Consider the following 27,911-nt stretch of genomic DNA (forward strand, 5'->3'; position numbering starts at 1 on the left):
GCGTCATTGTCCACCGCCAAGTCCCAGGCAGCTCCAGCCAGCCTCCTTTAAGGCTTGTGGCCTCGATGTCCTTCCCCCGGTGTGCCCTTTTGTGGGCTCGGCTCCCGGCGGGGCGCTGGGCTGGCCACCGGGCAGCGGTCTGCTCTGTCCTTCGCGCCCGCGGTGAACCCCTGCCTGGGGCTCTGGGGCGCGTGTCTACCGCTGCCTCCGCCTCCTCCTCCTCTTCTGCCTCAGGAGGTTCTAAAGCCCCGAACACATCCTTGTTCGTGCCTCTGACTGTGAGACCTCAGGGCCCCAGCGCGGATGGCGACGTCGGGGCCGAGCTAACCCGCCCTCTGGATAAGAGTGAGTGCGGGAGCTAGCGAGGGCGGCGGGGGTGTCTGCGGGCTTGATGCGTGGCCGCGAGGACGCTGCACCCTGTTCCCCTGGAGACCCGCGGTCCCCTCGAGTGTTGTCATCGTGCCTGTCAGTGTCTGCGTATCGCGCTGGTTTGTGAGGCCCTCAAGGCTTGGGACTGCGTCTTACTCAATCTTTAATATGCCGCCCCAGAAGTGGTCTTTTCCCTTTCACTGCGCTCCTCTCGGAATGGTTTAAACCCTCTTCTGGTGGCACGATTCACCTTTCTTGCGTCGTTACGTGGACGACCGCTTTTTCGAGCATCCTTTGTTTCTCCTCCGCTGCCTAGAACTATTGTCCTTGAAAAGGGGCAAGGGGATGGTCAGTGAAAAGCCAGAGGAGGATTTCTTTCAGGATTCTTTCTCATTTTTTGGCATCTATGCAAACCTGGCACGGCTAGGCATTGTATGGTAGTTGCCAAGAGGAACCAGACTCAGATTCAGATCTCTTGCGCTCCAGAAACTTACAGTCTCGCGGGGAGGAAGGATGTATGGATAACCAACTCTAATACAAGTTAGAACATGATACGGGTTCTTTGGCAAAGGTGGTGTGTATCCTTGATCATCCAGGACTCCAGAGAGAAAGGAATCGCTCAGTATCAGCAAGTGGCAGCAACTAACTTTGAATGGGTTTGACAGCTAGGCGTGCAAATGGTCTTAAGGGGAATTTCAGATTATAGGGCTGCACCTCTTTAGTTTCTGGATGATTAGGGAGGCAGGGGATTTCCTCTGACCAAATGAAGCTCTGGCAGGGTGAGGGAATGGTATAGCTCCACAGGGCACTAGCTCTCCAGGAGTTACCTGAGGCAGTTCACTTCAACGAGCAACATTGATGACTCCTATTGTAATTTAAAAATACAGAACTACCACATATTATGGGCCAAATCTTGTTTTTTGGGGTAGAAGTACAATACTTTCACTGCCTGAATGCCCCTGTGATTCCTTTCTTTCTTTCTTTTTTTTTAAAAAGATTTTATTTATTTGACAGAGAGAGAGATAGCGAGAGCAGGCGAGAGCAGGAACACAAGCAGTGGGAGAGAGAGAAGGAGGCTTCCTGCCGAGCTCCTTTTTTTTTTTTTTTTTAAACAGTGGCTAATATTGAGTGTTTGCTAGAGAACAGGTACCATTGTAAGCATGTGACTCAATTTTCCTAAGAACCCTTATGAGTTAGTGTTTTTATCCCCCCCAAAACCTACTTGTATGTCTACTATGTGCCAAGCACTGTTGTAGTCACACGGTAGGTGCTGAATATCTACCTGTCTATATTTCTTGGTTGATTATAACGAATTTAGCCATGTGAATATAGATTGACTGCGTGTAGAAAGATGGTGCATATTTGTGATAGTCACGCAGCACTTAAGTTACCCGTCTGATTTACAATTTACTTACCTTTTGTCCATTTCCTAGTTGGTAACATGAGCATAATATTTTCTCTGCCTGCATCTCTGGATTGTGAAAATCATCAGATCGTGTTAGGAAAAGCACTTTGGAAAACGTAAAGGGATGAACAAATGTAAACTAACATTATTTGTACTAAACATTTGCTATTTGAGAAATGGAATTAAAAGTTGGGTTGCCGGGGAGCCTGGGTGGCTCATTCGGCTAAGCATCTGCCTTCGGCATGGGTCATAATCCCAGGGTCCTGGGATCGAGCCCTGCATTGGGCTCTCTGCTCGATGGGGAGCCTGCTTCTCCTTCTCCCTCTGCCTGCCACTCTGCCTACTTGTGCGCGCGCCCTCTCTCTCTCTCTGTCAAATTAAAAAAAAAAACAACAAAAAACAATAAAAGTTGGGATGACACCCTGCAGTAAGAATCTGATACATGGAAACTGGGAATACTATTCCCCTAGAAGCCCACATAATCTACCTATAAATCTAGGTTGATGTGAGGATTTAATAAAATAATGTATTTTTAGGTTAGTGTATCAACAAGGGCTTTTTTCCTTAGCTTTTTCCCTTTAGGCTATAATAGCTGGTGTAAAATTCCTTATACATATTTCTACTTAGAATCAGCTGGTTCCACCAGAGTAGTATTTTTAAGAACTTTGGGCACTACTATGAATTTTTAAGTGTTTAGAAGTTCTAGCAATGAAGTACAACTACCTTTGATGGCAGAGTAGCCCTCCTCTTTCTGGGAAAGGTGACTAGGCTGGAAGCTTTGGGCAGTCTCAAGTGGAGCAGCGAAGGAGGAAAGTAGTAGCATCCAGACATTGACATAGCTACGTGAGCCCTGGCTGACCACGGGTGGCAGATGTACCTGCAGAGCATGATCTCCTTTTAATTTTTGTTTTTTAAAGATTTTGCTTATTTATTTATTTGACAGAGAGAGACACAGCGAGAGCGGGAACACAAGCAGGGGGAGTGGGAGAGGGAGAAGCAGGCTTCCCGCAGAGCAGGGAGCCCGATGTGGAACTCGATCCCAGGACCCCGGGATCATGACTTGAGCCAAAGGCAGACGCTTAACGACTGAGCCACCCAGGCGCCCCTCCTTTTGATTTTTGATTAATCACTGGCTTGTTTACAGGAGGTGGCAGCAAAAATAATATTCTTGGTGGATTTTATTAGCAGTTGTCACTCCCGGGGAGAGTATCAGATTAATTGAGGCAGGTTGTGTGGTAGTTTCCTTAGAGATCCTAGTAGTGGAAGTTTCCCACTGAGCAGGGAGCCAGTAGATGCACATTGGAACTTGGATTTGTAGAGCTGTTGCAAGAGCGTTGAAGCCCCTCGCCTCCCTATTAGTAGAGTGAACTGGAGTCAGAGTTTGGGGGAAGCTTGTCAAAACACCTGGATGGATTTGTTCTGGCATACCACTTATGAAGTAGGGAATTCAGGTATGATACTAAGGGGGTCAAGATTATGGAGACAGTCCCTGTATAGACGTTAGGTGACACTTTTCAGAGCACATCTAGCTTTCGGGATGAGAATCATGGTTGCAGGAGGGACCTTATGAAGGAGGAGAGGCTTAATAAAGTCATTGTAATTTGATGCAGGATATCAGGCACAGACACGTTTGGGCATGTAGAGGATAGCTGAGCCTTCTCCGTTTCAGTGCTGATGTCACACCTGTCACCTGAGAGTGAGGCAGAAGGGTCTGAGGCATTTGGTCTGATGCACCTGTCTGCTGCAGTAGTTACCCTTGGAGCAGATCTAGGGTTTTTCATTCCCTTTGTGATGATATGAAAGGTTCGGCATGTTCTACATCTGAAATTTATTTTATACTGTATGTTGCCTAACTGGAATTTAAATAAAAACTTGGAAAGGGGAAAAAAAAAAAAGGTTCAGCATGAGTTCTGGCCACTACTAGAACAATATTCCAGCACATCTTCATATTCAATGACAGTGGTAGTAATACTAGTTGTAATATTAGAGGGAAAGGAGCTAAATGCCACCACTGAGGAATGATGCTGCCTTTCCTTTATGGATCCTAGAGATTTTCTAACCTATTCTGATCACTTCTCTCCACCTGCATTTCCACTGTGGCTTTGGCCTTCCCAACTCTGTTATGAAGAGAGGTTGAGTTGTATACTTTTCCATCTGCTTCTCCAGCGCTCGAATGAGCTGTAGCTTTGGTGTCCTGAAGTGGGATTCTCTTTAATGATGGATGCTTACAGTGAAACGAGGGAATTAAAACATTTTAACAAAATGGATAAATCATATGGTTTAAGCAACCCCAGTTGGTAACGGCTACTTTGTTCTTCATCACAATGTAGGTGGAGTAAAGTGGACTGTTATTTTGTGTAACACTCCCGGTGAGGTAGATTCACATTTTGGAAGTCCTGATGGACTATCTTGAACATTTTGTTTTCTCTTCAAAAGAAAATGTAACCATTTAAAAGGATGCAGCTGGCTTAGAGTTTGTAGTGGGCCTCTTAATTTTAGCAAATGTAACTGAGTCCCAGTGTAGCTGTATTAAGTCCCAGGCTCCGTTGCAGGAGGCTAGAAGAAAGCTATGTGTTGTTACCTGGTGAAAGTTGTAGTGACTGAGTCATTTCTACTGTGGCTGAAATCCAGAGGGTGTCTCCTTTAATCACTGTTAATTTTAATGAGAAGTAATTATGATAAAAAATCAGATCATTCTGTTAAGAATAGTGAAACTGTTACAGCTTAATTTTTTTAAAAAAGATTTTATTTATTTATTTGACAGAGAGAGACACAGCGAGAGAGGGAACACAAGCAGGGGGAGTGGGAGAGGGAGAAGCAGGTTTCCCACTGAGCAGGGAGCCAGGTGACCTGAGCCGAAGGAAGATGCTTAACTGATTGAGTACTGCAAGGAGCAGATCACCATGCTTTTACTCAAATGACTAAAGAGGTCAGGGATGATCTGTAGTTTGAAGATGATGATTTTAAGAACAGACTACGCTTATTTTGTTCTAGATGGCATAACTACAGTCAGTGGGAAGTGAGGGATGCAGATTTCAGTGGAATTTATACAAGAACTTAGAACAGTGGAAAGGGGCTGCCTCAAAAAAGTGCCAGCTCCTTGTCACTGTAAGTGTCAAGCAAGGCTGAGAAGACTGTATTTCAAGGGTGATGGAGGGGAGGGCGAGTCAGATGTCTGATGAAGCAACAGGCCAGTATGAATCAATAATTTCATAAATGAAAATATTTTAGTCAATCAAGCTGCAAATGTATTAACATTGTACATAATGTTAATTATGTAAAGCTTAATTATCTAAAGCTTAATTTTTATGAAAAGCAAAACATGTTTTCATATACTTTTGTAGTAAATTAAAAAATATTTAGTGCTATTTCCATTAATTTTTTTTGCAGTTTTTTTTTAAAAAGTTGGGAGTGGATTTGGAGCATGCTTTAGATAAAGTGTTGATACAGAGATTTTTGTGTAGGTAATATTCTTTTTTTACAACAGCTTTAAAAAATAACATATATGCCATAAAATTCATCCATTTAAAGTGTAATGGTATGTTTGCAGGGTTGTAGACTATCACCATAATCTTAATTTTAGAACATTTTCATGACCCCCAAAAGAAATCCCATACCTAGTAGTAGTCACTCTACATTCCGCTAGCCCCACTTCCCTTCACCCAGCCCATGGCAACCACTAATTCACATTACGATATTTCATATAAATAATATCACACAGGATATGGTCTTTCTTGACTAGCGTCATTCACTTAGCACAAGAAACCTTATGCTTGAGTAAAGTATCCTTGAGTATCTTGATTCTTGCATAACACTCGAGTGTTAGTTATGGAAAGTGGGTTAATTCTAAACAAATGTGATGTCTTCAGTTTGTATGGAGTCTGTAGTTCTGCAGAATTTCCCCAAGCAGTTGCATGTGCTTTTTTCCAGTCTTTTATTTGTCACTGATTTTTCCACTATTGATGGAAAGAGATGATCGCCCCCACTGGGTACAAAGTCACAGATACCCAGAAATATCAGGATAGCTGCCCGTGATAAGTGATATATATGTATGTATCTCACATTTCATTGTGGGCAAATCTAGTGCCTAAGCCACTGATTTTAAAATTCCTCATTATGGAAAACAAATTTTTATTAGTGGGATGCTTTATTCAGGCTTAATTTCTTAAGTATTGTGTGTATTGTCATTGCATGAAAATGCGGTTGGTACTTGGGCAGGAGGTAAAAATACAGGCCACTTGGCCTTTCAGTGTTTCGTGGGCAAAGACTATCCTCCATTTTGGCCTGTCTTCCCAGAAATACAGTGTGTGTGGCTGGATCAGTAGAACGTTTATCTCTGGAATAATGCAGTGGTATTTAAAATGTACAATGTTAATACATTTGCAGCTTGATTGACTAAAATATTTTCATTTATGAAATTATTGATTCATACTGGCCTGTTGCTTCATCAGACATCTGACTCGCCCTCCCCTCCATCACCCTTGAAATACAGTCTTCTCAGCCTTGCTTGACACTTACAGTGACAAGGAGCTGGCACTTTTTTGAGGCAGCCCCTTTCCACTGTTCTAAGTTCTTGTATAAATTCCACTGAAATCTGCATCCCTCACTTCCCACTGACTGTAGTTATGCCATCTAGAACAAAATAAGCGTAGTCTGTTCTTAAAATCATCATCTTCAAACTACAGATCATCCCTGACCTCTTTAGTCATTTGAGTAAAAGCATGGTGATCTGCTCCTTGCAGTTCTGGTTGTCTTTCTAGATACCTTTTAACTGCTCACTATTAGATGTTTAGAAAGGATGTAAGTAAATGAAACAGAATATGGTCATCTAAGAGTGCCCTGATGGAGGCTAAGGGCAATGTCTAATCCTATGGCACCTTGCTTATTCCTCTGCAGTATAACAGGAATATTCTATTATTTGAATTTATAATTTTTCTAGACACTCGGTTGCACTATTAAACCATAAAAAGCATGTGGTCAACTAAAACCTTTAAATACTTGGAACTCTCAGTAAGCTGCTGCCATGAGTGTTATGACTTCAAGTTTCTTTTGTTCTTTGGGCGTTTCTCCATCTAGAAATCCAATGTTAAGCACATCTTTCTTTCAGATGAAGTAAAGAAGATCTTAGACAAGTTTTACAAGAGGAAAGAAATTCAGAAACTGGGTGCTGATTATGGACTCGATGGTAAGGCTAATAGCATTTCCATTAGAGATATTTTATTACTTCATAGATTACAGCTTTGTCATTCTTGTGTGAGACCTCGCGTACCCAGGAAACAAGTACATACGTGTTGTCTGGAGGATGTCCCTGACCTTTGCTTCTGTCTTGACAGGAGTTTGGCAAGATGCACCCGGTGAGCTGGACACACGGCAAAGGAGCTGTGTGTTAATTTTTCCTTCATGTGGTGCTAGGATTTCACTGTAGGCCAGATCATAATAAACCAGCTGTAGGACCCTCCTCTGACCCCAAAGAAAGAGGACACTTTGATGAGTTAGGTGTAACGTGTATATGTACCTTTTAAATGAGAAATGAAATGAAAACTAAGCCTTACCTATTTTGGTTTTGTGTTTCCCACAGCTCGTCTCTTCCATCAAGCTTTCGTTAGCTTTAGAAATTATATCATGCAGTCTCATTCTCTGGATGTGGACATTCACATTATTTTGAATGATATTTGCTTCAGTGCAGGTAAGTGTTTAGAGATTTTTAAAAATCTCTTTTAAAATGTGTTGAGCATACTTTGTATTTCTTCTTGTGCTTCATGTCTATTTCTCTGGTCAGAGCTTGTTTGTTATAGAGTGGGCCCATTCACACCGTCTGTAAATAATTGTGTGCTTTCATAGGAGGCCTTCTAGGTCATTTTGCTTCTATAGTGGATCTCTGAGCTGGTCATTAAATCCACCATATATCTTAGACTAGAGGAAGACTGGGGTCTTGATCTATCACCTTCTGCTCTCGGCTATGTGTTATGTATAGGCAACAGTGAAGTGAACTCTCATAGAAGATAGAATCAATATGTGGCAGATTCCATCTGTTTCTGCCACTGACTTTTTTTCTCCCTCATATCAGGACAGAGTTTTTGCGAGAAAAGAAAAAATGTAAGAACATCACTGTTGTGTTCCCATCGACAGTTTGGCTTTGGTTATGTTTTTTAAATGTAAAGTGTTTGTACCTGCATTTCTCTTCAGTAACCATAGGTCTTCTTGCTAATGTATATTTCCAGGTTTTTTAATTTAACTTTCACCAATGCTGATCTTTACCTGTTTTTATCAGAAGAGTAGAACATGGTGGTTGACAGCCAATTTGCTATTTTCCTAGAAAACGTAAGTGAAATTAAAAAGAAAACACAAGACGAAGCAGGATCTGAGAAAAGGATAGAGTTCCTTGCTCCAGAATTTTTCTTTTTATCCTGGTATCCTCCCCTTGACTACCTCGCTAAGAAGGAAAGTTTCGCTAAGTCTGGTTATGGATAACATGTAGATTGCACCTGTTAATGCAGTGTTTTATTTTTCAGCTCATGTGGATGATTTATTTCCATTTTTCTTGAGACACGCAAAACAGATATTTCCTGTGTTGGAATGTAAGGATGACCTTCGTAAAATCAGTGACTTAAGAATACCACCAAACTGGTTAGTTTCTTTACTTGTGGGTTTGATACTAGTGTCTAATCTTGGGAGATTGGTGATCATTACATTTTTTTATTGTAGGGTGGATGATAAATCATAAGGAGTCTAGGAGTTGTTTTCCCTTGAAAAACAGGCAATTAATTCTGGTGTCTCCCCTTGATTCTGATCAAGCTAGGTAGTAGGTTTTACTAGGACAAATCTAGAGTAGCCCTTACTTTAGGGTTTCGGCCTTACAATTAAAGTGTGGCCTAGTGTCAGCTAAATGCCTGGGTGTTAACGAGCTCTCATCACTACCGCCATTGTGGCTGGAGCTCGCAACATCTAGCGCTTTGCCACCTCTTTGAGACTTTCTGCTAAAACCCTTAGCAAGCTGCTTTCTGCTAGACCCTGCACATGTGCAGCCCAGCCCTTGGCCAGACACCCAAGGGAAGCCTCACATAGACTTGAAGGCACTTCCTCCACTGAACCCTTTCTTCTCTTCCACACTATGCCCTTCAAATCCCACCTGCTTTAGCATCTCTGACTTTGATCTCTACTGCTCAGCTCATTGGGACTGTCATACTTTGCTTGGGTTCCACCTCCCTGTGCCCTGCTGGAGTGCAGTAGGGCTCATCTCAAGTGTTCCTTTGTTTCAGGGCTGTAGTCCTCCACTGCCTGTTGTTTATGTCCCCAAGCAGCTGTGGCATGTATTTTGTCCAGTTTTGTACTTGTTTGTGGTGGGCGGGCAAGTCCCGTACCATTCATCATGGCTGGAGACAGAAGACTCAGTCATTACATTATATATGTTGAAATTCAGAAGCCTAGGAATATTTACTTATAGGGTCATGTATTTAGAGCTGTGGAAATGAAATCAGCATGTCTGTGGAGCTGATAGCAGTTTAAACTTACTTTAAGTTAAACTCCTGAAGAGAAGGGACTTGGACAATGGCAAAAATATCCAAGAAATTAATTTGCATTTAGATTTTTCTGTCCTTTAGTTAGTAAGTGCCAATCTTGGAAAACAGTCAATATTTTTTTTTGGGGGGGGGGGTTTAAGATTTTATTTATTTATTTGAGAGAGACAGAACACAAACGAGGGGGAGAGGGACAGAAGGAGCAGCAGACTCTCCACTGAGCAGGGAGCCTGATGCGAGGCCTGATCCCAGGACCCTGGAATCATGACCTGAGCCAAAGGCAAACAAAAACAGTCAATATTTTTTAATTTTTTTATTTATTTGGCAGAGAGAGTGTGCAAGAGCAAGTGAGCACAAGCGGGGGGAGCGGCAGGTAGAGGGAGAGGGAGAAGCAGGCTCCCCACTGAGCAGAGAGCCCGACGGGCTTGATCCCAGGATCCTGGGATTATGACCTGAGCCAAAGGCAGAAGCTTAACTGACCAAGCCACCCAGGTGCCCCAAAAGTCATTATTTTAGTGTGGATCTGAAACTCATCATTTTATTTAGTTTCCCAAAAGATCCTGTCAAGTGAATATTAACAGGATGTTTCATTGGAATCATTTTCGGTTGATAACTTTTACCAGGATGGATTTTCAGGTTAATGGGAATAAGCTGTTTACCTACTTATGTTTTAGGTACCCAGAAGCCAGAGCCATACAGCGGAAGATAATATTCCATTCAGGCCCCACAAACAGTGGAAAGACTTATCATGCAATCCAGAAATACTTGTCAGCAAAATCTGGAGTGTATTGTGGCCCTTTAAAATTACTGGCACATGAGATCTTCGAAAAGAGTAATGCTGCTGTCAGTATATTACCAAATATTTGCTCTTTTTCTTGTTAATTTGGGAGGGCTGGGCAGGGTAAAGGTGGAAGGTGGGGAAGGGCATATGTAGTAATTTACCACTAATAAAAGTTGCTGTAGTTCATTGTACTTTGTAAGATGTACGATTATTTTATGTACAACTGAGAAAGAAAAAGAAGCTGCCAACTGAACTCTGACCTGCCATTAGGCTACCTCCTGATTTCAGAGATACTAAAATGTGAAAAGTGTATTGGAATGAATGAAATACAGTATCACAGAATATTTCACCACTACAGAGAAATGCAGAGAATTACATGCAAATAACTTGAATCCACACTACCCAACTCCCATCGGATTCTAACATTTCACCATACTTCTTGTTTTATTTATTTTTTTAAGAAGTAAACTATTGATACAGTTGAAACTCCCTCTGAGGCCCTCTTTTGCTTCCTCAGAGTTAACCTACTCTGTTATTGTATTTAACTTACCTTTTTTTCAATTAGACCTCTGATGCTATGAACTAGAACTAATGATAAAGACTGAAGCCACTTGTTTAGACCTGCAAAGGACTGAACGCCCTGTTGTCTGAGGCATCGTTTCACTAAACGGGCCACGTTCTGGTTCATTGTCTTATGACTTTATAATGTGAGATGAACAGGTTTGGGAAGATAATTTGTATTCTCTGTTTTTTGTTCTGGATGACTTGTGTAATTTGACATACATCCTGCCTCCTTATCCATAAATAAGAAAGTATTTCCTCAGAACAGAGACTTTCTTTGACATAACCACGTGGTATTTCTCGAAAGCAGGGTATTTAATATTGATAGAATACTATTATTTAATCCACAGTCTATATTTAAATTGCCAGTTGTCGATAACACCACCACCACTGTCTTCCAACCCCTTAGGATTCTGTCCACAGTCTCAACGCTGTATTTTGTTATCATGTCTCTAGTTTCCATTAATCTGGGACAACTCCTCAGGAACCTTCTTTTATCTTTCAAAACCTTTACATTTGGAAAACTACCAGTCATTTGTGTTGTAAACTGTCACTCAGTTTGGATATATCAGATGTTTCTTCATGATTAGTTCAGGCCTCTAGGGAGACTAGCTGTCCCGGATTGCCTGAACTTTCCCAGATTTAGCACCTAAAGCCCTTCGTCCTGAGGAGCCCCTCAGTCCTGGGCAAACTATTATACCATACTATTAATGCTGCTCCTTCTCAAGGAATTCTATTAGGGGGTCTTTACGTTCTTAAATATTATTTATAATATTCTTCTTGAATATAGAAACAATCCATGTTCATTTTAATAAACCAAAATAGTACAGAAACATACAAAGTTAAAAAGTGAAACTGCTATGATTTCTCATGTTTGTGTTACCTGAGAATTAAGCTGATTTGAGATGTTTCCAAGTTTATGTAGGTTATGTAAGCGAGCCACTTTTATTTTTCATAAAAATTTTCTTTACAGGATTGGGAATAAATTTGATGGTAATGGCGAAAATACTCAAACATCCAAAACTTCTTTTTCTGTTATTTTAAAGGTGGTGATAACTCCGGATTTCTTTTTGTCATCCTAGGGTGTTCCGTGTGACTTGGTAACAGGGGAAGAGCGTGTGACCATAGAGCCAGATGGGAAACAGGCTGCCCACGTTGCTTGTACCGTTGAGATGTGCAGTGTTACAACTCCTTGTATGTACATGCCATTTAAAACACTATGGTTTAGTAATTTTTTATTTGAAAAGACAGATGAACATACGAAATTGTTTTTATTGTAAAAAATTTTTTTAATTGAGATGAATAGGACAACAGATAGCCAGTGCTCACCACCGCTGATAAATGCCAAACTCTATGGTGTTTGCTTTTGAATGTTCCTTTCCCTTTTTCTCTCCAAGGAACTAAAATGTTAACAAGTATGATGTTTCCTTTGTACCACTCCCCGATTCAATTCCTCTTTTGATCCAACTGCTGTCAAGTATTTGGTATATATCTTTCCTGTCTTTTTTCATATCACCGATACGTATAAAATAAATAAATAAGATTTATTTATTTTAAAGAATTTTTTTTTTTTAAAGATTTTATTTATTTATTTGACAGAGACACAGTGAGAGAAGGAACACAAGCAGGGGGAATAGGAGAGGGAGAAGCAGGCTTCCCTCTGAGCAGGGAGCCCGATGCGGGGCTCGATCCCAGGACTCTGGGATCATGACCTGAGCCGAAGGCAGCCGCTTAACGACTGAGCCACCCAGGTGCCCCTAAAGAATTTTTTAAAAAGATTTGTTTATTTGAGAGAGAGAGTGTGTGTGAGCAGGGGGAGGGAGAGGGGAAACAGACTCCCCACTGAGCACGGACCCTGAGATCATGACCTGAGCCAAAATCAAGAGTCAGATGCTTAACCAACTGAGCCACGCAGGTGCCCCAAGAATTTTTTTAAAGTTTATTTATTATGGGGCATCTGGGTGGCTCAGTCAGTCAAGTGGCTCCCTTCAGCTCAGGTCATGATCTCAGGGTCCTGGGATAGAGCCCATGTTGGGTTCCCTGCTCAGCGGGGAGTCTGCTTCTCCTCCACCCCCGCCTTGTGCTCTCTCTTGCTCTCTTTAAAGTAAATAAATAAAATCTTAAAAAAAAAAAATGAAGTTTATTTACACTCAGCGTGGGGCTTGAACTTACCACCCCAAGATCAAGAGTCGTGGCTCTTCCAACTGAGCCAGCCAGGCGCCCCTAGATTGTGTATTTTAAAACATTGACATGATTACCATATTGTGTTATTGTTCCACAACTTGCTTTTTTTTTTTTTTTTGGACTTTTTTAATTGTTATATTAAAGTTTTTGATGTAGTGTTCCATGATTCATTATTTGTGCATAACACCCAGTGCTCCATGCAGAACGTGCCCTCTTTAATACCCATCACCAGGCTAACCCATCCTCCCACCCCCCTCCCCTCTAGAACCCTCAGTTTGTTTTTCAGAGTCCATCGTCTCTCATGGTTCGTCTCCCCCTCCGATTTCCCCGCCTTCTTTCTCCTCCTACTATCTTCTTCTTTCCTTCTTTTTTTTTTCTTAACATATATTGCATTATTTGTTTCAGAGGTACAGATCTGTGATTCAACAGTCTTGCACAATTCACAGCGCTCACCTTAGCACATACCCTCCCCAATGTCTATCACCCAGCCACCCCATCCCTCCCACCCCACCCCCCACTCCAGCAATCCTCAGTTTGTTTCCTGAGATTCCCATATCAGTGAGGTCATATGATACGTGTCTTTCTCTCATTGACTTATTTCACTCAGCATAACACCGTCCAGTTCCATCTATGTCGTTGCAAATGGCAAGATCTCATTCCTTTTGATGGCTGCATAATATTCCATTGTATATATACACCACATCTTTATGCATTCATCTGTCGATGGACATCTTGGCTCTTTCTACAGTTTGGCTATTGTGGACATCACAACTTGCTTTTTATTCTACACAGCATGTTTTTAGATCTAGTCTTGTTTTAGGTGTATCATATCGCATGTATATCGTATATATCATAAATATATATATCAAGTTTATTCATTTAAACTTATGACTAAAATTCCATCTTATGACTAAAATTCATTCCCTCCCCTACTAAAGAATATTTAGGTTGTTTAAAGTTTTTTACTAATGGGTGCCTGGATGGCTCAGTCCATTAAGCACTTGCCTTCGGCTTGGGTCATGATATTGGAGTCCTGGGATTGAGCCCGTGTCCCGGCTCCCTGCTCAGCGGGGAGCCTGCTTCTCCCTCTCCCTCTGCCCCTCCCCTCTGCTCGTGTTCTCTCTCTCTCTTTCAAATGAATAAATCAAATCTTAAAAAAAATAAAGTTTTTCACCATTATATGTAACACTTCAGTGAACTTCTATTTAAGTAGTTTTGAAAATATTTTAAATAAAAATTAACTTCTTCTTACCAGTAAGCAATCATATCTTCATTATAGAAAATATAAAAATAAATGCAAAGAGAGAAAACCTACAACCTCTCAATTCTACCCATCTAGAATCAACAAGTGTTAACCCTGTGGTGTGTATTTTCCAGATTTCTTCTGTGTTTGTGTTGTGTATGCATATACTTATGTGTGCATTGTGGGTGTGTATAGTTAAATAGGTATATATTATGTACTTTAGTTAGCTTTTTTCATTTTAATAATTTTTCTGAGTAAATGGTTAGTTTTTAAAAGATGAGTTTATTATAAAAGTAATACACTGTAAAAATTTAGATAGCGCAGGGGCGCCTGAATGGCTCAGTTGTTAAGCGTTTGCCTTTGACTCAAGTCCCGATCCCAGGGTTCTGGGATTGAGCCCCATATCAGGCTCCTGGCTCAGCGGGGAGCCTGCTTCTCCCTCTCCCTCTGTCTCGCCCCCTGCTCATGCTCTCTCTCTCTCTGTATCTCTGTGTCTCAAATGAATAAATAAAATCTTTTAAAAAAAAAATTTAGATAGCACAGAAGTTTATAAATCAAAATTCCCTCCTGTCCCCTTTTTTCTAATCTTGTTTGTATGTACCCAATTGCAATAAGTGATTTTTAATCTGATGGTTTTTCAGTATAAAATGTGCTTTCTTTTGTTTCCTAAATGTTACTGTGGGCATATTAATTTTTTTTAAATGTGCTTTTCTCAACTCCTTGGTATTTGAGGAAGAAAATTAAAATATAATTTATTTGACTTAATAAAATAATATGGTCAAAAGCATTTTGGCATTAGAAAATAAAATGAGGTACTAATTTTTGCCATAGTGATGAGCTTAAAGCCCCTAAGAATGAGCATAGCTGGAGCTCAGGGAATGACTCTTGCTCTTCCACTTTCTGCTCCTGGCATCTGTCTGGGTTCCTGTGATAGAGAGGCTTCATTTATAGTGGGGCTGTCTACTCCTTGTTCCTGGAAGTATAGATACTTTCTCTTTTTTACTACCCCGTGGGTGTGTTATTTTTTTTTTTTAAAGGTTTATTTATTTTAGAGAGTGTGTGCATGCATGCACAAGCAGGGGGAGGGGCAGAGGGAGAGAGAGAATCTGAAGCAGACTACCCGCTGAGTGTGGAGCCCTATGCAGGGCTTGATTCCATGACCCCGAGATCATGACTCTGAGCTGAAATCGAGAGTCGGACACTCAACCGACAGAGCTACCCAGGCGCCCCTGGGTGTGTTAGTTCTTATTAAGCAGATTCTCCAGGCTGCCTCTGAGATTGCAGAAAATAGGACAAAGGGACCTACTACATGCTAGATGGCCTGGGTTTGAATTTCATGTTTTTAGATCTTAACACTTACTAACTGCACATGCTGTGTAACCTTGGGCCAGTGACTTCTCTGGGCTTTAGTTAATTCTTCTGTACAATAGCTAGAATGATGATACTTATTGTATAGGCTCGTTGTCGGGATTAAATGAGATATATAATTGTAAATAAAGCACTTAGAACAAGCCTGCCAGAAAAGAAGTGCTTAGTGAGTGACGATTGTGATGATGGTGGTGACAAAAACTTGAGTTGTGGTGCTATAATTTGTTCATGACGCTATTTAAGTAGATTGTGTTGCTCATGAGAACTTCTTATTGTAGATGAAGTGGCCGTGATTGATGAAATTCAAATGATCAAAGATCCAGCCAGAGGATGGGCCTGGACCAGAGCGCTTCTAGGTTGGTGGTCTGAATGCTAAGACCTGTGCTTTGTGTCATCTGCATGGAGATGCATTTCTCTGCTTGACAGTGCCAGATAGAGTCATTAGGATCCTCTCTCTTTGACACAAATCAAACAAAAGAGTCAGCCTAGTGTGAGTTCTTATTTCCTAAACATTATTTGAATAATGGAAAGTCCAGTTTTCCTACTCTAAAGTTAGCATAACCAGTTAATTAAAGTTAAAATTCAAATCTTGCCATCTTTACACAACCAGGATTAACATTTTGGTGTTTTCATGCCAGTCTTTTTCCTTGGGAATACGGTGTCTTGTGAATTATTTTGTATCTTGCTTTTTTTTTTTCTTTCCAGTTTGTTGTTTCATAGACTTTTTTTCACCCCACATATTAATATCATATATTCTCCGTTGAAGAGCTGCACTGTTTTTTTTTTCCACAGAGTTGAACATTTTTTCCTATTACTGATAGTGCTACAGTAAAAATTTTTGTGGCCATAGCTTTTCATTTGTTTATTTAGTTATTTCTTTAGGATAGGCTCCTGGAATTGGAGTTTTTGAGATCCATGGACATGAATGAACATTTCCACTGCTTGATTGGAGTGGATTTTTGATCAGCCCGTGTTGTAGGGCAGGTGTTTTCAAATTTAAAAACAAATAGCTGAACTCCTTCAAACAAAGTGTATACATTAAAGTCTGTAATTTAAAATGGATGAGAGTGGATCTGCTCAGCGATAAGGAGCTTGGAGTTTCATTTACCCTCCAGCCCTCAGCCTCTGAGGCACCTTAGTGATTCCATGGAGCCTAATTTGAAAAATGCAAGTATAAGATTCAGTGCTAACCATCAGAATGCAAGGTTCTCTAGTCCTGGCTGGTTTCACCCTCTAATAGACTCAAAACCTTGGCCAAAGCAGTTTAAAAACTCTGAGAGTCATAAAAATAGAATCTTTGCCCACTAGAATGTTGTTAATTTGAGGTTTGCATCAAAGAGATAATATTGATGAAAACGCTTGGTAAAGTTGTAAAGCAATAGGTAAGCAAACTTAAAGTACTTTTGCTATATAAGGTATTACAATATTTAATTTCATATCTTTAAAAAACTACTGATTTTGCATTTAACAGGACTCTGTGCTGAAGAAGTCCATTTGTGTGGAGAATCTGCTGCTATTGACCTGGTTACTGAGCTTATGTACACGACTGGGGAGGAAGTAGAGGTACTAGATTATATGCTTTGTCTCAAGGTGGCGTAGCAAATAGCCTAGAGTACCCCAGCAGTGGCTTCGTAGGTCCCACATAGTGGCAAAATCAGAACTTAACTAAAAAGAATGCTTCATTTTCTCACAGTTGACTAGATCATACATACTTGGTTGAATATCATGATCCGAAATCCTGGCAGAATGTCCATCATACCCTAAGCCTTCCAGAAGTACAGGAGACTTTTCATCTTTTCTTGACAAAACCTTTTGGAGTTTGAGCAGATCTCTTTAGAATTAACTAAGTCAGGAATGTTCGAAGTTTGAGGCTTAGCAAAAGTTCATGGTTTTCTGAGCCTCAGATGTCCAGTATTAGGACTTTTGATATACATCTAATTGCTAGAGATAGTTTGTATCCCTTTCTGAAATTCATAGAATAGAAAGTAACTGGTTTCCTTTTAATCCTACATTTGTTTTGTTTTTTACTATAGTTCTTGAGTAAGATGAAGACATTTTTAAAAATGGGCCCATTTGTTTTGTGTTCAGCTTTCAGGGAGAGGCTGGAATGTAGTGGAAGAAATTCTGGGTTCTAGGCTTTGCTTTTATTAGCTTTGCGTTCTTAGGCAAATCACAGAAGGCCAGAACGGAAAGAATCCTTATCAGACCTGATCTTTTCTATGGGCTCTATTTTACCTTTTCATAAAATGGAACTAATAGTTAATAAGCATTCTGAAGTTACCAAGTTGCCATGAAAATTGAATATATATGAAAGTGCTTTGAAAATTTGTGAAATGCTATATGACATTTTATGGATTTAGAAATACCAATGAGAACTGATGGTATCATTTATAATATGAAAATGTTTTTCTGTATTTTCCTTTGAAAAATGTTGGAACTTGTCAGTTATGTTTTTTTGTTAAGATTTTATTTATTTATTTATTTATTTATTTATTTATTTATTTAGAGACAACACAAGCAGGGAGGAGGGGCAGAGGATGAGGGAAAAGCAGACACCCCCCCCACCCCCACATTCCCCGTTGAGCAAGGAGCCTGATGCAGGGCTCGATCCCAGCATCCTGGGATCATGACCTGAGCCAAAGGCAGATGCTTAACTGAGCCACCCAGGGGCCCCTTAGCTACATTTCATTGCAAGTTTTTCACTTAGTTATTAGTCATAAGAAGTTAAATGTGTTATTTTACAATATCATGTCTTTATTGTAGGTTCGAAACTATAAGAGGCTTACCCCCATTTCCGTGCTGGATCATGCATTAGAATCGTTAGACAACCTTCGGCCTGGGGACTGCATTGTCTGTTTTAGCAAGAATGATATTTATTCTGTGAGTCGACAGATTGAAATTCGGGGATTGGAATCAGCTGTTATATATGGCAGTCTCCCACCTGGTAATTATTGGCTTTCATCATGACAGGGATATGAAGTCTCTTATTTTTGCCATTTATGTCGAGCTGTGTATAGAAGATGCAGTAAAAGATACTGAATTAACTTGATACATTAATAATTTATTGTGGGTTGTATAAAATTTCTCTGGTTCATCTTGGTAGGGATAGAAGTTTTTAAATTCATAGTTCTTGCTGCTATTGTTGGACTGTATTTTAAATGTTGAGTTGATGATTTTCTTACAGAAAGTCATTAAAGGGGCACCTGGGTGTCTCAGTCAGTTAGGCATCTGGCACTTGATTTTGGCTCAGGTCATGATCTCAGGGTTGTGAGATCGAGCCCCATGTTGGGCTCTGTGCTGGGCGTGGAGCCTGCTTAGGATTCTTTCTCTCCCTCTCCTTCTGCCCTTCCTGGCTCTCTCTCTAAAAACAAAACAAAACAAAAATATTAAAATGTGAAATATGAGCTTGGTAATTATGTTGAAGTTGTAGTCCTGAAATCTCTCTCTCTCTTTTTTTTCCCTAGGGGGAGAGAGAGCAAGTGTGAGTGGGGTGGGGGGGGCAGAGGGAGAGGGAGAGAGAGAATCCCAAGCAGGCTCTAAGCTCAGTGTGGAGCCCAATGCGGGCTCGATCCCAGGACCCTGAGATCATGACCTGAGTTGAAATCAAGAGTTGGACGCTTAACTGAGCCACCCAGGCACCCAGAAACAATGAGTTTTATTGATAAAAATGGAGAGTAAGAGGTGAGGGGTGAGATATACTTGGTGTGATGTGGCAGATTGGAGAGTAAGAGGTGAGGGGTGAGATATACTTGGTGTGATGTGGCAGATTGAGAATGCTGAACTAACATAAACTCTTCTTATTTTAGGGACCAAACTTGCTCAAGCAAAAAAGTTTAATGATCCTGATGATCCATGCAAAATCCTGGTTGCTACAGATGCAATTGGCATGGGACTTAATTTGTAAGTAATTTGTTTTAAATAATCATGGATATTCAATGGGTTTGATGGCAGTTAAATATTTTCTAATTGGCAATAGAATGGCCAAACATTTAGGTTTAGGAGAATGGGTATTATAATACAGATCTGAGTTTTATCTTGTTTACATCTTTTGAGGGAATAAAAAGAAAATAGCACACAGTACTAGGAGTTTTGAGTGAACTCCCTACCACTAACCCGTTATGTTATTTTACTGTATTTTCAGTTTCTCAGCAAGTGTGTGAGTGCCCATTATGAATGTGGAACTAGGCATTAGGTTTTATGCCTAAATATTCTTCTCTGGGTAATCAAGGCAATTATACCTTTATGAATTAAAGAACTATTCAAAGCTATTAATAGCAGCCAACTTTTGTTTTTGTTTTGTTTTTTTGTTAGACCATGTGAGAGGGGAGGGGTAGAGGGAGAAGGAGAGAGACTCTCAAGCTGACTCTCTGCTGAGCACAGAGATCTCCATGGGGCTCGATCTCACAACCCTGAGATCATGACCTGAGCTGAAATCAAAGAGTCTGACACTTAACCCACTGAGCCACCCAGGGATAGCAGCCAACTTTTAAAAGCAGTCTGAGAGCACTTTATGTGGTTTATTTGTTTAAAAAAAAAAAAGTTATTTTCAGGGCGCCTGGGTGGCTCAGTCGGTGGTGTCTGACTCTTGATTTCAACTCAGGTCATGATCTCAGGGTCCTGGGATGGAGCCCTGAGTCAGGCTCTGTACTCAGAATGGAATCTGCTTGGCCTCTCCCTCTGCTCCTCCCCCTGCTCGTGCTCTTGCTCTCTCATACATACATAACATACATCAATCAATCAATCTTAAAAAAGAAAATTATTTCTGTACCTTATTGAAGGATAATTTACATCCTCCACAGTTTACCCCTTGTAAATGTACAACTTAATGATTTTTAGTAAATTTACACATTTGTTAAAAAATAACTATTTAATGGGAAGAAAAAGAATTACTAACAAACCTCTTTTCCTTATTTTGTAAACAGTGGACAAGATTGTAAGCAGGCCTAAACTAGAATTGCAGTGAGCATTTCTACAATGACCCAAAATGATGGAGAGTCTTTTATTCAGCAGTCTGAGCGAGTACTTTTATTTCTATTTCAGGAGCATAAGAAGAATTATTTTTTACTCCCTTATAAAGCCCACTATCAATGAAAAGGGAGAGAAAGAAATAGAACCAATTACCACCTCTCAGGCTTTGCAGATTGCTGGCAGAGCTGGTAGGTTCAGTTCAAAATATAAAGAAGGAGAAGTGACAACAATGAATCGAGAAGACCTCAGTTTATTAAAGGAAATTTTGAATAGGCATGTGGAGCCTATAAAGGTACGGTGTAACATGTTAATTACTTCTCTGTGGAGGACAGTCATTCCTTTCTTCACCTATCTTCTAGACTCTAATATAAGCAAAAGAAAGTTTTGTGCCATGAAAATCATGTTAAGGAAGCCCGACTTTACTGCTTTGGAGTGGTATAGGGACCCCTTCATCAGAGAATGGTGTGCAAGTGAAAGATCCAGATGGAACAAGTTTAATGAACCTGATTTTCCTTTAGTTCTTCCTATAGTCTAATGATGGGTGGGGTGGGGGTATAGTTGCTTTAGGTGGACACACAGCTATGTCAGCAGACTGAAAAATTATAAGAAGCTTGAATGTAGAAGAAACCCTTGAGTGTGGGGCAAAAACAGTACTAAGCAATACAACTTTGAGCCAGTAAGGACAAGATTCAGTTTTGTGCAGTTAATGAGGCAGCAGCATATGTATTTTAAACAAACTGTTACAATTTAAGTTGCTTGGAAAATTCGCTTACAAATTAACGTGGCTCTTCGCATTTTTCAGTGGCTCTGCTGAAGGGGCATAGAAATGAAATGATGCAAGGAAACATTCCTGGAGGAAAGCTGTGGTTGAACTAATTTCTGCAACTTTTTTTTTTTTTAAAGATTTTATTTATTTATTTGAGATAGAGAGAATGAGAGAGAGAGCACATGAGAGGGGGGAGGGTCAGAGGGAGAAGCAGGCTCCCTGCCGAGCAGGGAGCCCGATGCGGGACTCCATCCAGGGACTCCAGGATCATGACCTGAGCCGAAAGCAGTCGCTTAACCAACTGAGCCACCCAGGTGCCTTGCAGCTTTTGTTAAAAGTGCAGTTGATAATGACACACTCCCACTTTTCTCCTGTGCACCTCATTTCCTGTGCTCCTATTCTTTCTCCCTCCTGTGACTCATCTCTTCTTTCCTCCATTCATCCTTTGCTCTTTTTCTTTCCCATTCCCTTTCTCTCTGCATATACTTACCTGTAGGCATTTATTAATACTGGAATACAGTTGAAGAGATCACTGGCCTCCAGTTTAGACATTCTTTCCTGGATTTGTCTGTCAGTTTTATTGCCTTGGCTAAAGCAATTGGGTTTTCCTTGTTCATTTTTGTTCAGTGAAGATAATTGAGACCGTGGAAAGCAGTTTTGGTACTCTATCAGATCATCATAGATTTTAGGCGTGTAACTAAGATGTATGTGAAAGATTGACTAATTACTCAGTTGGGTATAATTGGTTAGTTTTATCTCATCAGTTTTCTTAATTGGTAATAGATGGGAAAGTGATGTTGTTTTTTTCTTTTTTACTCAAATTCTTGGCATTTAACTCATTTGGCGAGAGCTTAGCCTGAATATAGGACTTTATTTTGAAATAACTTAAAGAAAAGTTGTCCTTTAAAAAGAAGAAAACTTGGGATGCCTGGGTGGCTCAGTCATTAAGTGTCTGCCTTCGACTCAGGTCATGATCCCAGGGTCGATCGAGCCCCGCATCAGGGTCCCTGTTCAGCGGGGAGCCTGCTTCTCCCTCTCCAACTCCTCCCTCTGCTTCTGTTCCCTCTCTTGCTGGCTCTCTCTGTCAAATAAATAACATCTTAAAAAATAAAAAGAAGAAAACTTACAGTTTTTTTTTTAATTTTATTCTTATGTTAATCCCCATACATTACATCATTAGTTTTAGATGAAGTGTTCCATGTTTTTTTTTTTTTTTTTTTTACTAAAGGCAGCCGGTCTTCATCCAACTGCTGAGCAGATTGAGATGTTTGCCTACCATCTCCCTGATACAACACTTTCTAATCTCATTGTAAGTAAGAACTCATTTTTAAATCTCTTCTAAAATCTAAAATTTCTTTTCTAAAAATGTTGATATGTCAGACAATTATTAGTTATTCTCCTGGGCATCAGTGGATAGTCTGTTTTTGTGACATTGCTACTTGTGAAGTTTATCTTGAAAGTGAAAAAAATGTTCTCAGAAAATCCTCTGGGACTTTTGTCCTGAGGAATTTTCTGAGTATTTCAGGTTGGGAAGGCTATGGGGGAGGTCTTTTAGCTTGGGAAGGCAGATTAAGCAGGCCTTTCTAGAAAACAGTTACAGATTTAAAGAGATTGTCGTTTGTAGACTTGAGTTCTTTATTCATGCCCGCTTAGGCAGTCCAGTAATTTATTTCCCCCCCCCCCCAGGATATTTTTGTAGATTTTTCACAAGTTGATGGGCAGTATTTTGTCTGCAATATGGATGATTTTAAATTTTCTGCAGAGTTGATCCAACATATTCCATTAAGTCTACGAGTGAGGTATGTTTTCTGCACAGCTCCTATCAACAAGAAGCAGCCCTTTGTCTGTTCTTCACTGTTACAAGTAAGCCTTTGTCTTTATATTTTGAGTTGTTTCAAGTCCGTGCATTTCCCCAAACAATATTTTGTTATTCAAATTAAAACAATTGGAGAGTATCTTTCTTTCTTTCTTTTTTTTTTGAAGATCTTATTTATTTGAGAGAGAGAGTGAGAGAGACCATGAAGGGGGTGAGGGTCAGAGGGAGAAGCAGGCTCCTTGCTGAGCAGGGAGCCTGATGCAGGACTCGATCCTGGGACTCTGGGATCATGACCTGGGCCGAAGGCAGTCATTTAACCGTAACTGAGCCACCCAGGCGCCCCTGGAGAGTATCTTTCGATATGGGATACTATATAAGAAGTTAAATACAAAGTGGCTCTTTTTTTCTTACAGGCAATTTTTTGGGGTAATGGGGAATTGTTGCTTTGTATTTGGGTTTGTATGGTAGCCTTTGTGAAGAAGCTAAAACAAAAACAACTGTAATTTTTTTTCAAGGGGGGTTCTTTGCCTAATGATACACTTTTTTTTTTTTGGTCTGCTTTTTAATATTTGTTCGTTTATTTATTTATTTTAAGTAGACTCCATGCCCAACGTGGGATGTGAACTCACAGCCCTGAGATCAAGAGTCACATGCTCTGGGATGTCTGGGTGGCTCAGTTGGGTACCTGCCTTTGGCTCAGGTCACGGTCCCAGGGTCCTGGGATTGAGTCCCGTATTGGGCTCCTTGCTCAGTGGGGAGCTTGCTTCTCCTTCTGCCTGCTGCTCCCCCTACTTGTGCGCGTGCTCTCGTGTGCTCTCTGTCTCTCTCTTTGTGACAAATAAATAAATAAAATCTTAAAAAAAAAAAAAAAGTCACATGCTCTATCAACTGAACCAGCCAGGCGCTCTGATACACTTCTTTCTTAATGGCATTGGTTAATATTTTTTGGAAGGAGAAGGGGAGTAGGGGTGAGCTGTGGCAATAGTATTCAGTTTTCCTAATTATAAGGCACTGAGCCAAGGATTGCTGTCTTTTATGAGTTTGGTGCCAAGCTTCAGCCCCTTTTTTTTTCATTCATTTGCATAGGGTTGCAAACCTCTGCCTTCTGAGGAGCACAGGATGCACCCAGACAAGGGTGGGCAGGGAAGGGCAGTGGAAGCTGAACTTCTAGCCCCCTGCCATGTCCTCTCACCTTGCAGTGCCCTTGCCTCTCCCCCTATTGCCTCTGCCTGGAGTTCCATCCCACTAAACCCCCACAGGCCTCCTCTCTGAATCCTCCTCGGACTTATAGTCTCACCACTGTCTTCTCTATAGAACTCAGCATTCTGCGTACTAGCTGTGTTCCTACCAAATCTGTTTCTAAATTATGTTCTAAATTACTTTGAAATCACATAAATAATACATAAATGCTTTCTCGCTGCACAAATTAAAACACTATAGATAGGTTAAATTGGGTTACCACCCCCAATCCCAGTCTTTGACAGAGCTATAGTTAACAGTTTGTGTCACTGCAGACCTCTTCCGTTGTGTTTGCCTACATATGTGTACATACAGAAATTCTAGTTTTGTTGCGTGGGTGTGTTTTCCCATAAATGTTATGATGAATTATTCTGCAGCTAGCCTTTTTCTTTTCCCATTAATATGTCTTAGAGGTATTGCAAGTCCAGGTATTTACCTAGAAAATACGTTTCTTAGAGCTGACATTTATGGGAGAGTTAGTTAGCATAGTTGAAGTTTATGGAACAAAGTCTCAAATGCTATAAACTGACCTGGATGGAGCGCGAGTTCATGGCCCTGACCCCATTTATACCATCCTTCAAACAGCTATTCTAATGAAGCAGCAGCATTTTACTAAGGAGTAAGAAGTCTGGAACGGTACAGGCCAACAGTTGCTTATATGTTCTGTTATTGGTTAGCATGTGAAATTTAGAGATTTTTCCTTTTTTCTTTTTTTTTTTTAAATATTTAATTGACAGAGAGAGACAGTGAGAAAGGGAACACAAGCAGGGGGAGTGGGAGAGGGAGAAGCAGGCTTCCCTCGGAGCAGGGAGCCCTATGTAGGACTTGATCCCAGGACCCTGGGATCATGACCTGAGCCGAAGGCAGTCGCTTAAATGAACTGAGCCACCCAGGCGCCCCTCCTTTTTTCTTGATCACCATTATTACTGAACTATAGCTCAATCCCATTGATGGCCTCTGATGCCCCCCGGGATAGTTGTTTGGAATCAGTGTTCTGGGGAGCTCCTTTAGGGCTGGCTGTTGGATGGAGGTATCTGATAGGTGTCTCTCCCTTCTCTTCTCTGGGCAGCTCCATACTTAGCTCTTTGACATACTGGGTTTCCACTAGTTTGTGGCCACAAATATTAAAGCCACTGTCTTTGTAAGAGAAATTGAGTTTGGCTTTCCTGCTTTAGCAGGTTAGTATGGTCAGATTTCCATCCTTTGTGGCTATCCTGTTTGGCATTTATTAAGCTTAGCAGAATGCACAACTGAATTTAATAAAATCATAACATTATTTTTTTCTAAGATTTTATTTATTTATTTGACAGAGAGAGAATGAGAGCACAGGCAGGTGGAACGGCAGGCAGAGGGAGAGGGAGGGGGAGAAGCAGGCTTCCCGCTCAGCAGAGAGCCCGACATGGGGCTCGATCCCAGGACTCTGGGATCATGACCTGAGCCGAAGGCAGACGCTTAATCGACTGAGCCACCCAGGCGCCCCAAATCATAACATTATTTAACCACAATTGTTCTAAAACTCCCTTGCCTCTCTGAAGTATTGACCTTGCTTAGGTTAAACATTTAGAGAGAATTTTCCCTAACCATGAAATGAACCATTTGAAATCAGCTTATTCTTGAAGCTAAAGATTTTAAACTCTTGTTCTAGAGGTCTCATATGGTTGTGGTCTGTCTTCTATAGACAGACCATATTTGGTTGTGGTCTGATGCATAATCCTGCCTAGCATTGTTGGGGAGTGGGAGCAGCCTGGTTTTCCAAGCACATTCTCCAACAGTGTCCTGTGGTTCCAGAAGGAGGTGTGGTGGTCTTATGATATTGATGAGGAAACTGAAGCACAGAGTGGTGGCTTGGCCAAAACAATACAGCTGAGTGAAGAGGCGGAGTCTCTTTACCAGTTCGACTCATATGCAGCCTTGCACCAAGCCACCCCAAAGGGTTTCTTTATGATAAGAGAGGACATTAACAAGATACAGCTCATATTTGTAGTTACAGGACTATTGGATGAAGGGATAGAAATGAGAGTCTTCGATGTCTATCCAGAACTTAGAACATTAATGTTCATAAAAGTTAACAGACTTAGGCTCTGGAAAGTTCGTTCTTGTACAACTTCTGATGCACATATTATTGCCCTGGTTTTGGAAAGTGAAGGAAACCCTCTCCCCCTTTTTTTCCTTAAAAGTATCTTTATAAAATATTACATGTTCTAAAAAATATAGAAAAGTATAAAGAAGGAAAGATACCAGCCTGCTTATTGAAACATAACCACAGTTAATGTTTTGTTGTGTTTTCTTTTTCTAATTGCAGACTTAAGTGAATTTTGATTCTTTTACCAAACTCTTTTCTTCTCTTTCAGTTTGCCAGGCAGTATAGCAGGAATCAACCACTGACCTTCTCATGGTTACGCAGATATATTAAGTGGCCATTACTTTCACCTAAGAATATTAAAGACCTCATGGATCTAGAAGCTGTCCATGATGTCTTGGATCTTTACCTCTGGCTAAGGTATCAAATTTTTCCTTTATGTACTCTCGTTTTTCTAAGTAATAGAGGAAATCAAAGATTTTATGAATATGGTCTTTTGATCTCAAGTTAGAAACATTTTTGCAGGGTGTTGTTCTATGTTATGTTTGTTGTCCATTTTGGCTGTTGAGCCTTGTTTATACCCATTCTAAAAATGACTGAGGGACTTACGATTCTAGTTAAGATAGGTAGGTGAGAAGGTTTACTAGATCCTTGCTACACAAATGGTGGTCCGTGGACCAAAAGCATTGGCATCACCCGGGAGCTTGTTAGAACTAGAGAATATCAGGCCCACCCCAGACTTAATCAAACTGCATTTTAACAAAATATCCAGGTGACTCACTTGTATATTAATATTTGAAAAGTACTGTGCTAGGTCAGTGATTTTCAAAGGTTGGGCATGTACCACCGGGGAGCATATCAGAATCACTTAAGATATGCGTGATGACCTACCCTCATAATGACAATATTTCTCAGGTGTGCTGGTGCTGAAATAAAGGTTGAGCAAATGCACTGGACAGAATTTGCAACAACAGAGTATTTGGGACCCATCAGTGTCAAGATGGAGTTATGTCAGTGAGATAAGTCCAATACTGTGAGAAGAGCTGTTGTTATAACATAATATGTCTCTTTCCCAGCTACCGGTTTATAGATATGTTTCCAGATGCCAGCCTTGTTCGAGACCTCCAGAAAGACCTAGATGGCATTATCCAAGACGGTGTACACAACATCACCAAACTGATTAAAATTTCAGAGACGCATAAGCTGTTGAATTTGGAGAGCTCGTCAGCAGAGAGCCAGCCGCGATCATCAGGAACTTTAAAGGGCCAAGCTAGAAGGGTGCGTGGCACCAAAACGTTAGGGAGTAAAGCTGCCGAGCCACCCAGCCCCAGTGCGGGAGAGAAATCCCTTGCTTCCAGATTGGTGCAGCAAGGCCTCCTCACTGCAGACATGCTGAAACAGCTAGAAAAAGAATGGTTGACACAACAAATGGAGCATGACAAAGACAGAACAGAGCCTGGGACTCACTCAAAAGGGACAAGAAGGAAGAAGAAGGAACCTGATTCAGATTAGTTTTATTTTTATTTTTGCAAATAAAAATATTTTAAAACCCTTTTTTTTCTCATATGTGTTTACTCTCTGCTATGGTATTGTGGCTATCACTTACTGTTTTGT

General features: G+C 40.6%; 1 protein-coding gene across 1 annotated transcript; it reads left to right on the forward strand.

Moving 5' to 3' along the window:
• SUPV3L1 (Suv3 like RNA helicase) lies at positions 1 to 27,851 on the forward strand. The gene is made up of 15 exons (XM_045877970.3): positions 1 to 345; positions 6,882 to 6,959; positions 7,353 to 7,460; positions 8,287 to 8,401; positions 9,966 to 10,134; positions 11,716 to 11,827; positions 15,707 to 15,784; positions 16,900 to 16,991; positions 18,192 to 18,372; positions 19,235 to 19,328; positions 20,469 to 20,688; positions 22,391 to 22,471; positions 22,849 to 23,025; positions 26,569 to 26,717; positions 27,374 to 27,851. Exons 1-15 carry the CDS (start codon positions 66 to 68, stop codon positions 27,807 to 27,809), a joined length of 2,370 nt encoding a protein of 789 aa, XP_045733926.1. The 5' UTR covers positions 1 to 65; the 3' UTR covers positions 27,810 to 27,851.
• The last annotated feature ends 60 nt before the right edge of the window (positions 27,852 to 27,911 follow it).

This window comes from Mirounga angustirostris, unplaced genomic scaffold, assembly GCF_029215605.1.
Source record: "Mirounga angustirostris isolate CCGP_5_RB_7025 unplaced genomic scaffold, mMirAng1.0.hap1 SCAF_6, whole genome shotgun sequence".
Lineage (NCBI taxonomy): Eukaryota > Metazoa > Chordata > Mammalia > Carnivora > Phocidae > Mirounga > Mirounga angustirostris.

Bases quoted from the DNA above. Each gene is read 5' to 3' on its own strand.
- SUPV3L1 (XM_045877970.3), top strand. From the start codon at position 66: ATGTCCTTCCCCCGGTGTGCCCTTTTGTGGGCTCGGCTCCCGGCGGGG. The intron at 20,689-22,390 runs GTACGGTGTAAC...TTTTTACTAAAG, and splicing joins GGCATGTGGAGCCTATAAAG to GCAGCCGGTCTTCATCCAAC. The intron at 22,472-22,848 runs GTAAGTAAGAAC...CCCCCCCCCCAG, and splicing joins CAACACTTTCTAATCTCATT to GATATTTTTGTAGATTTTTC.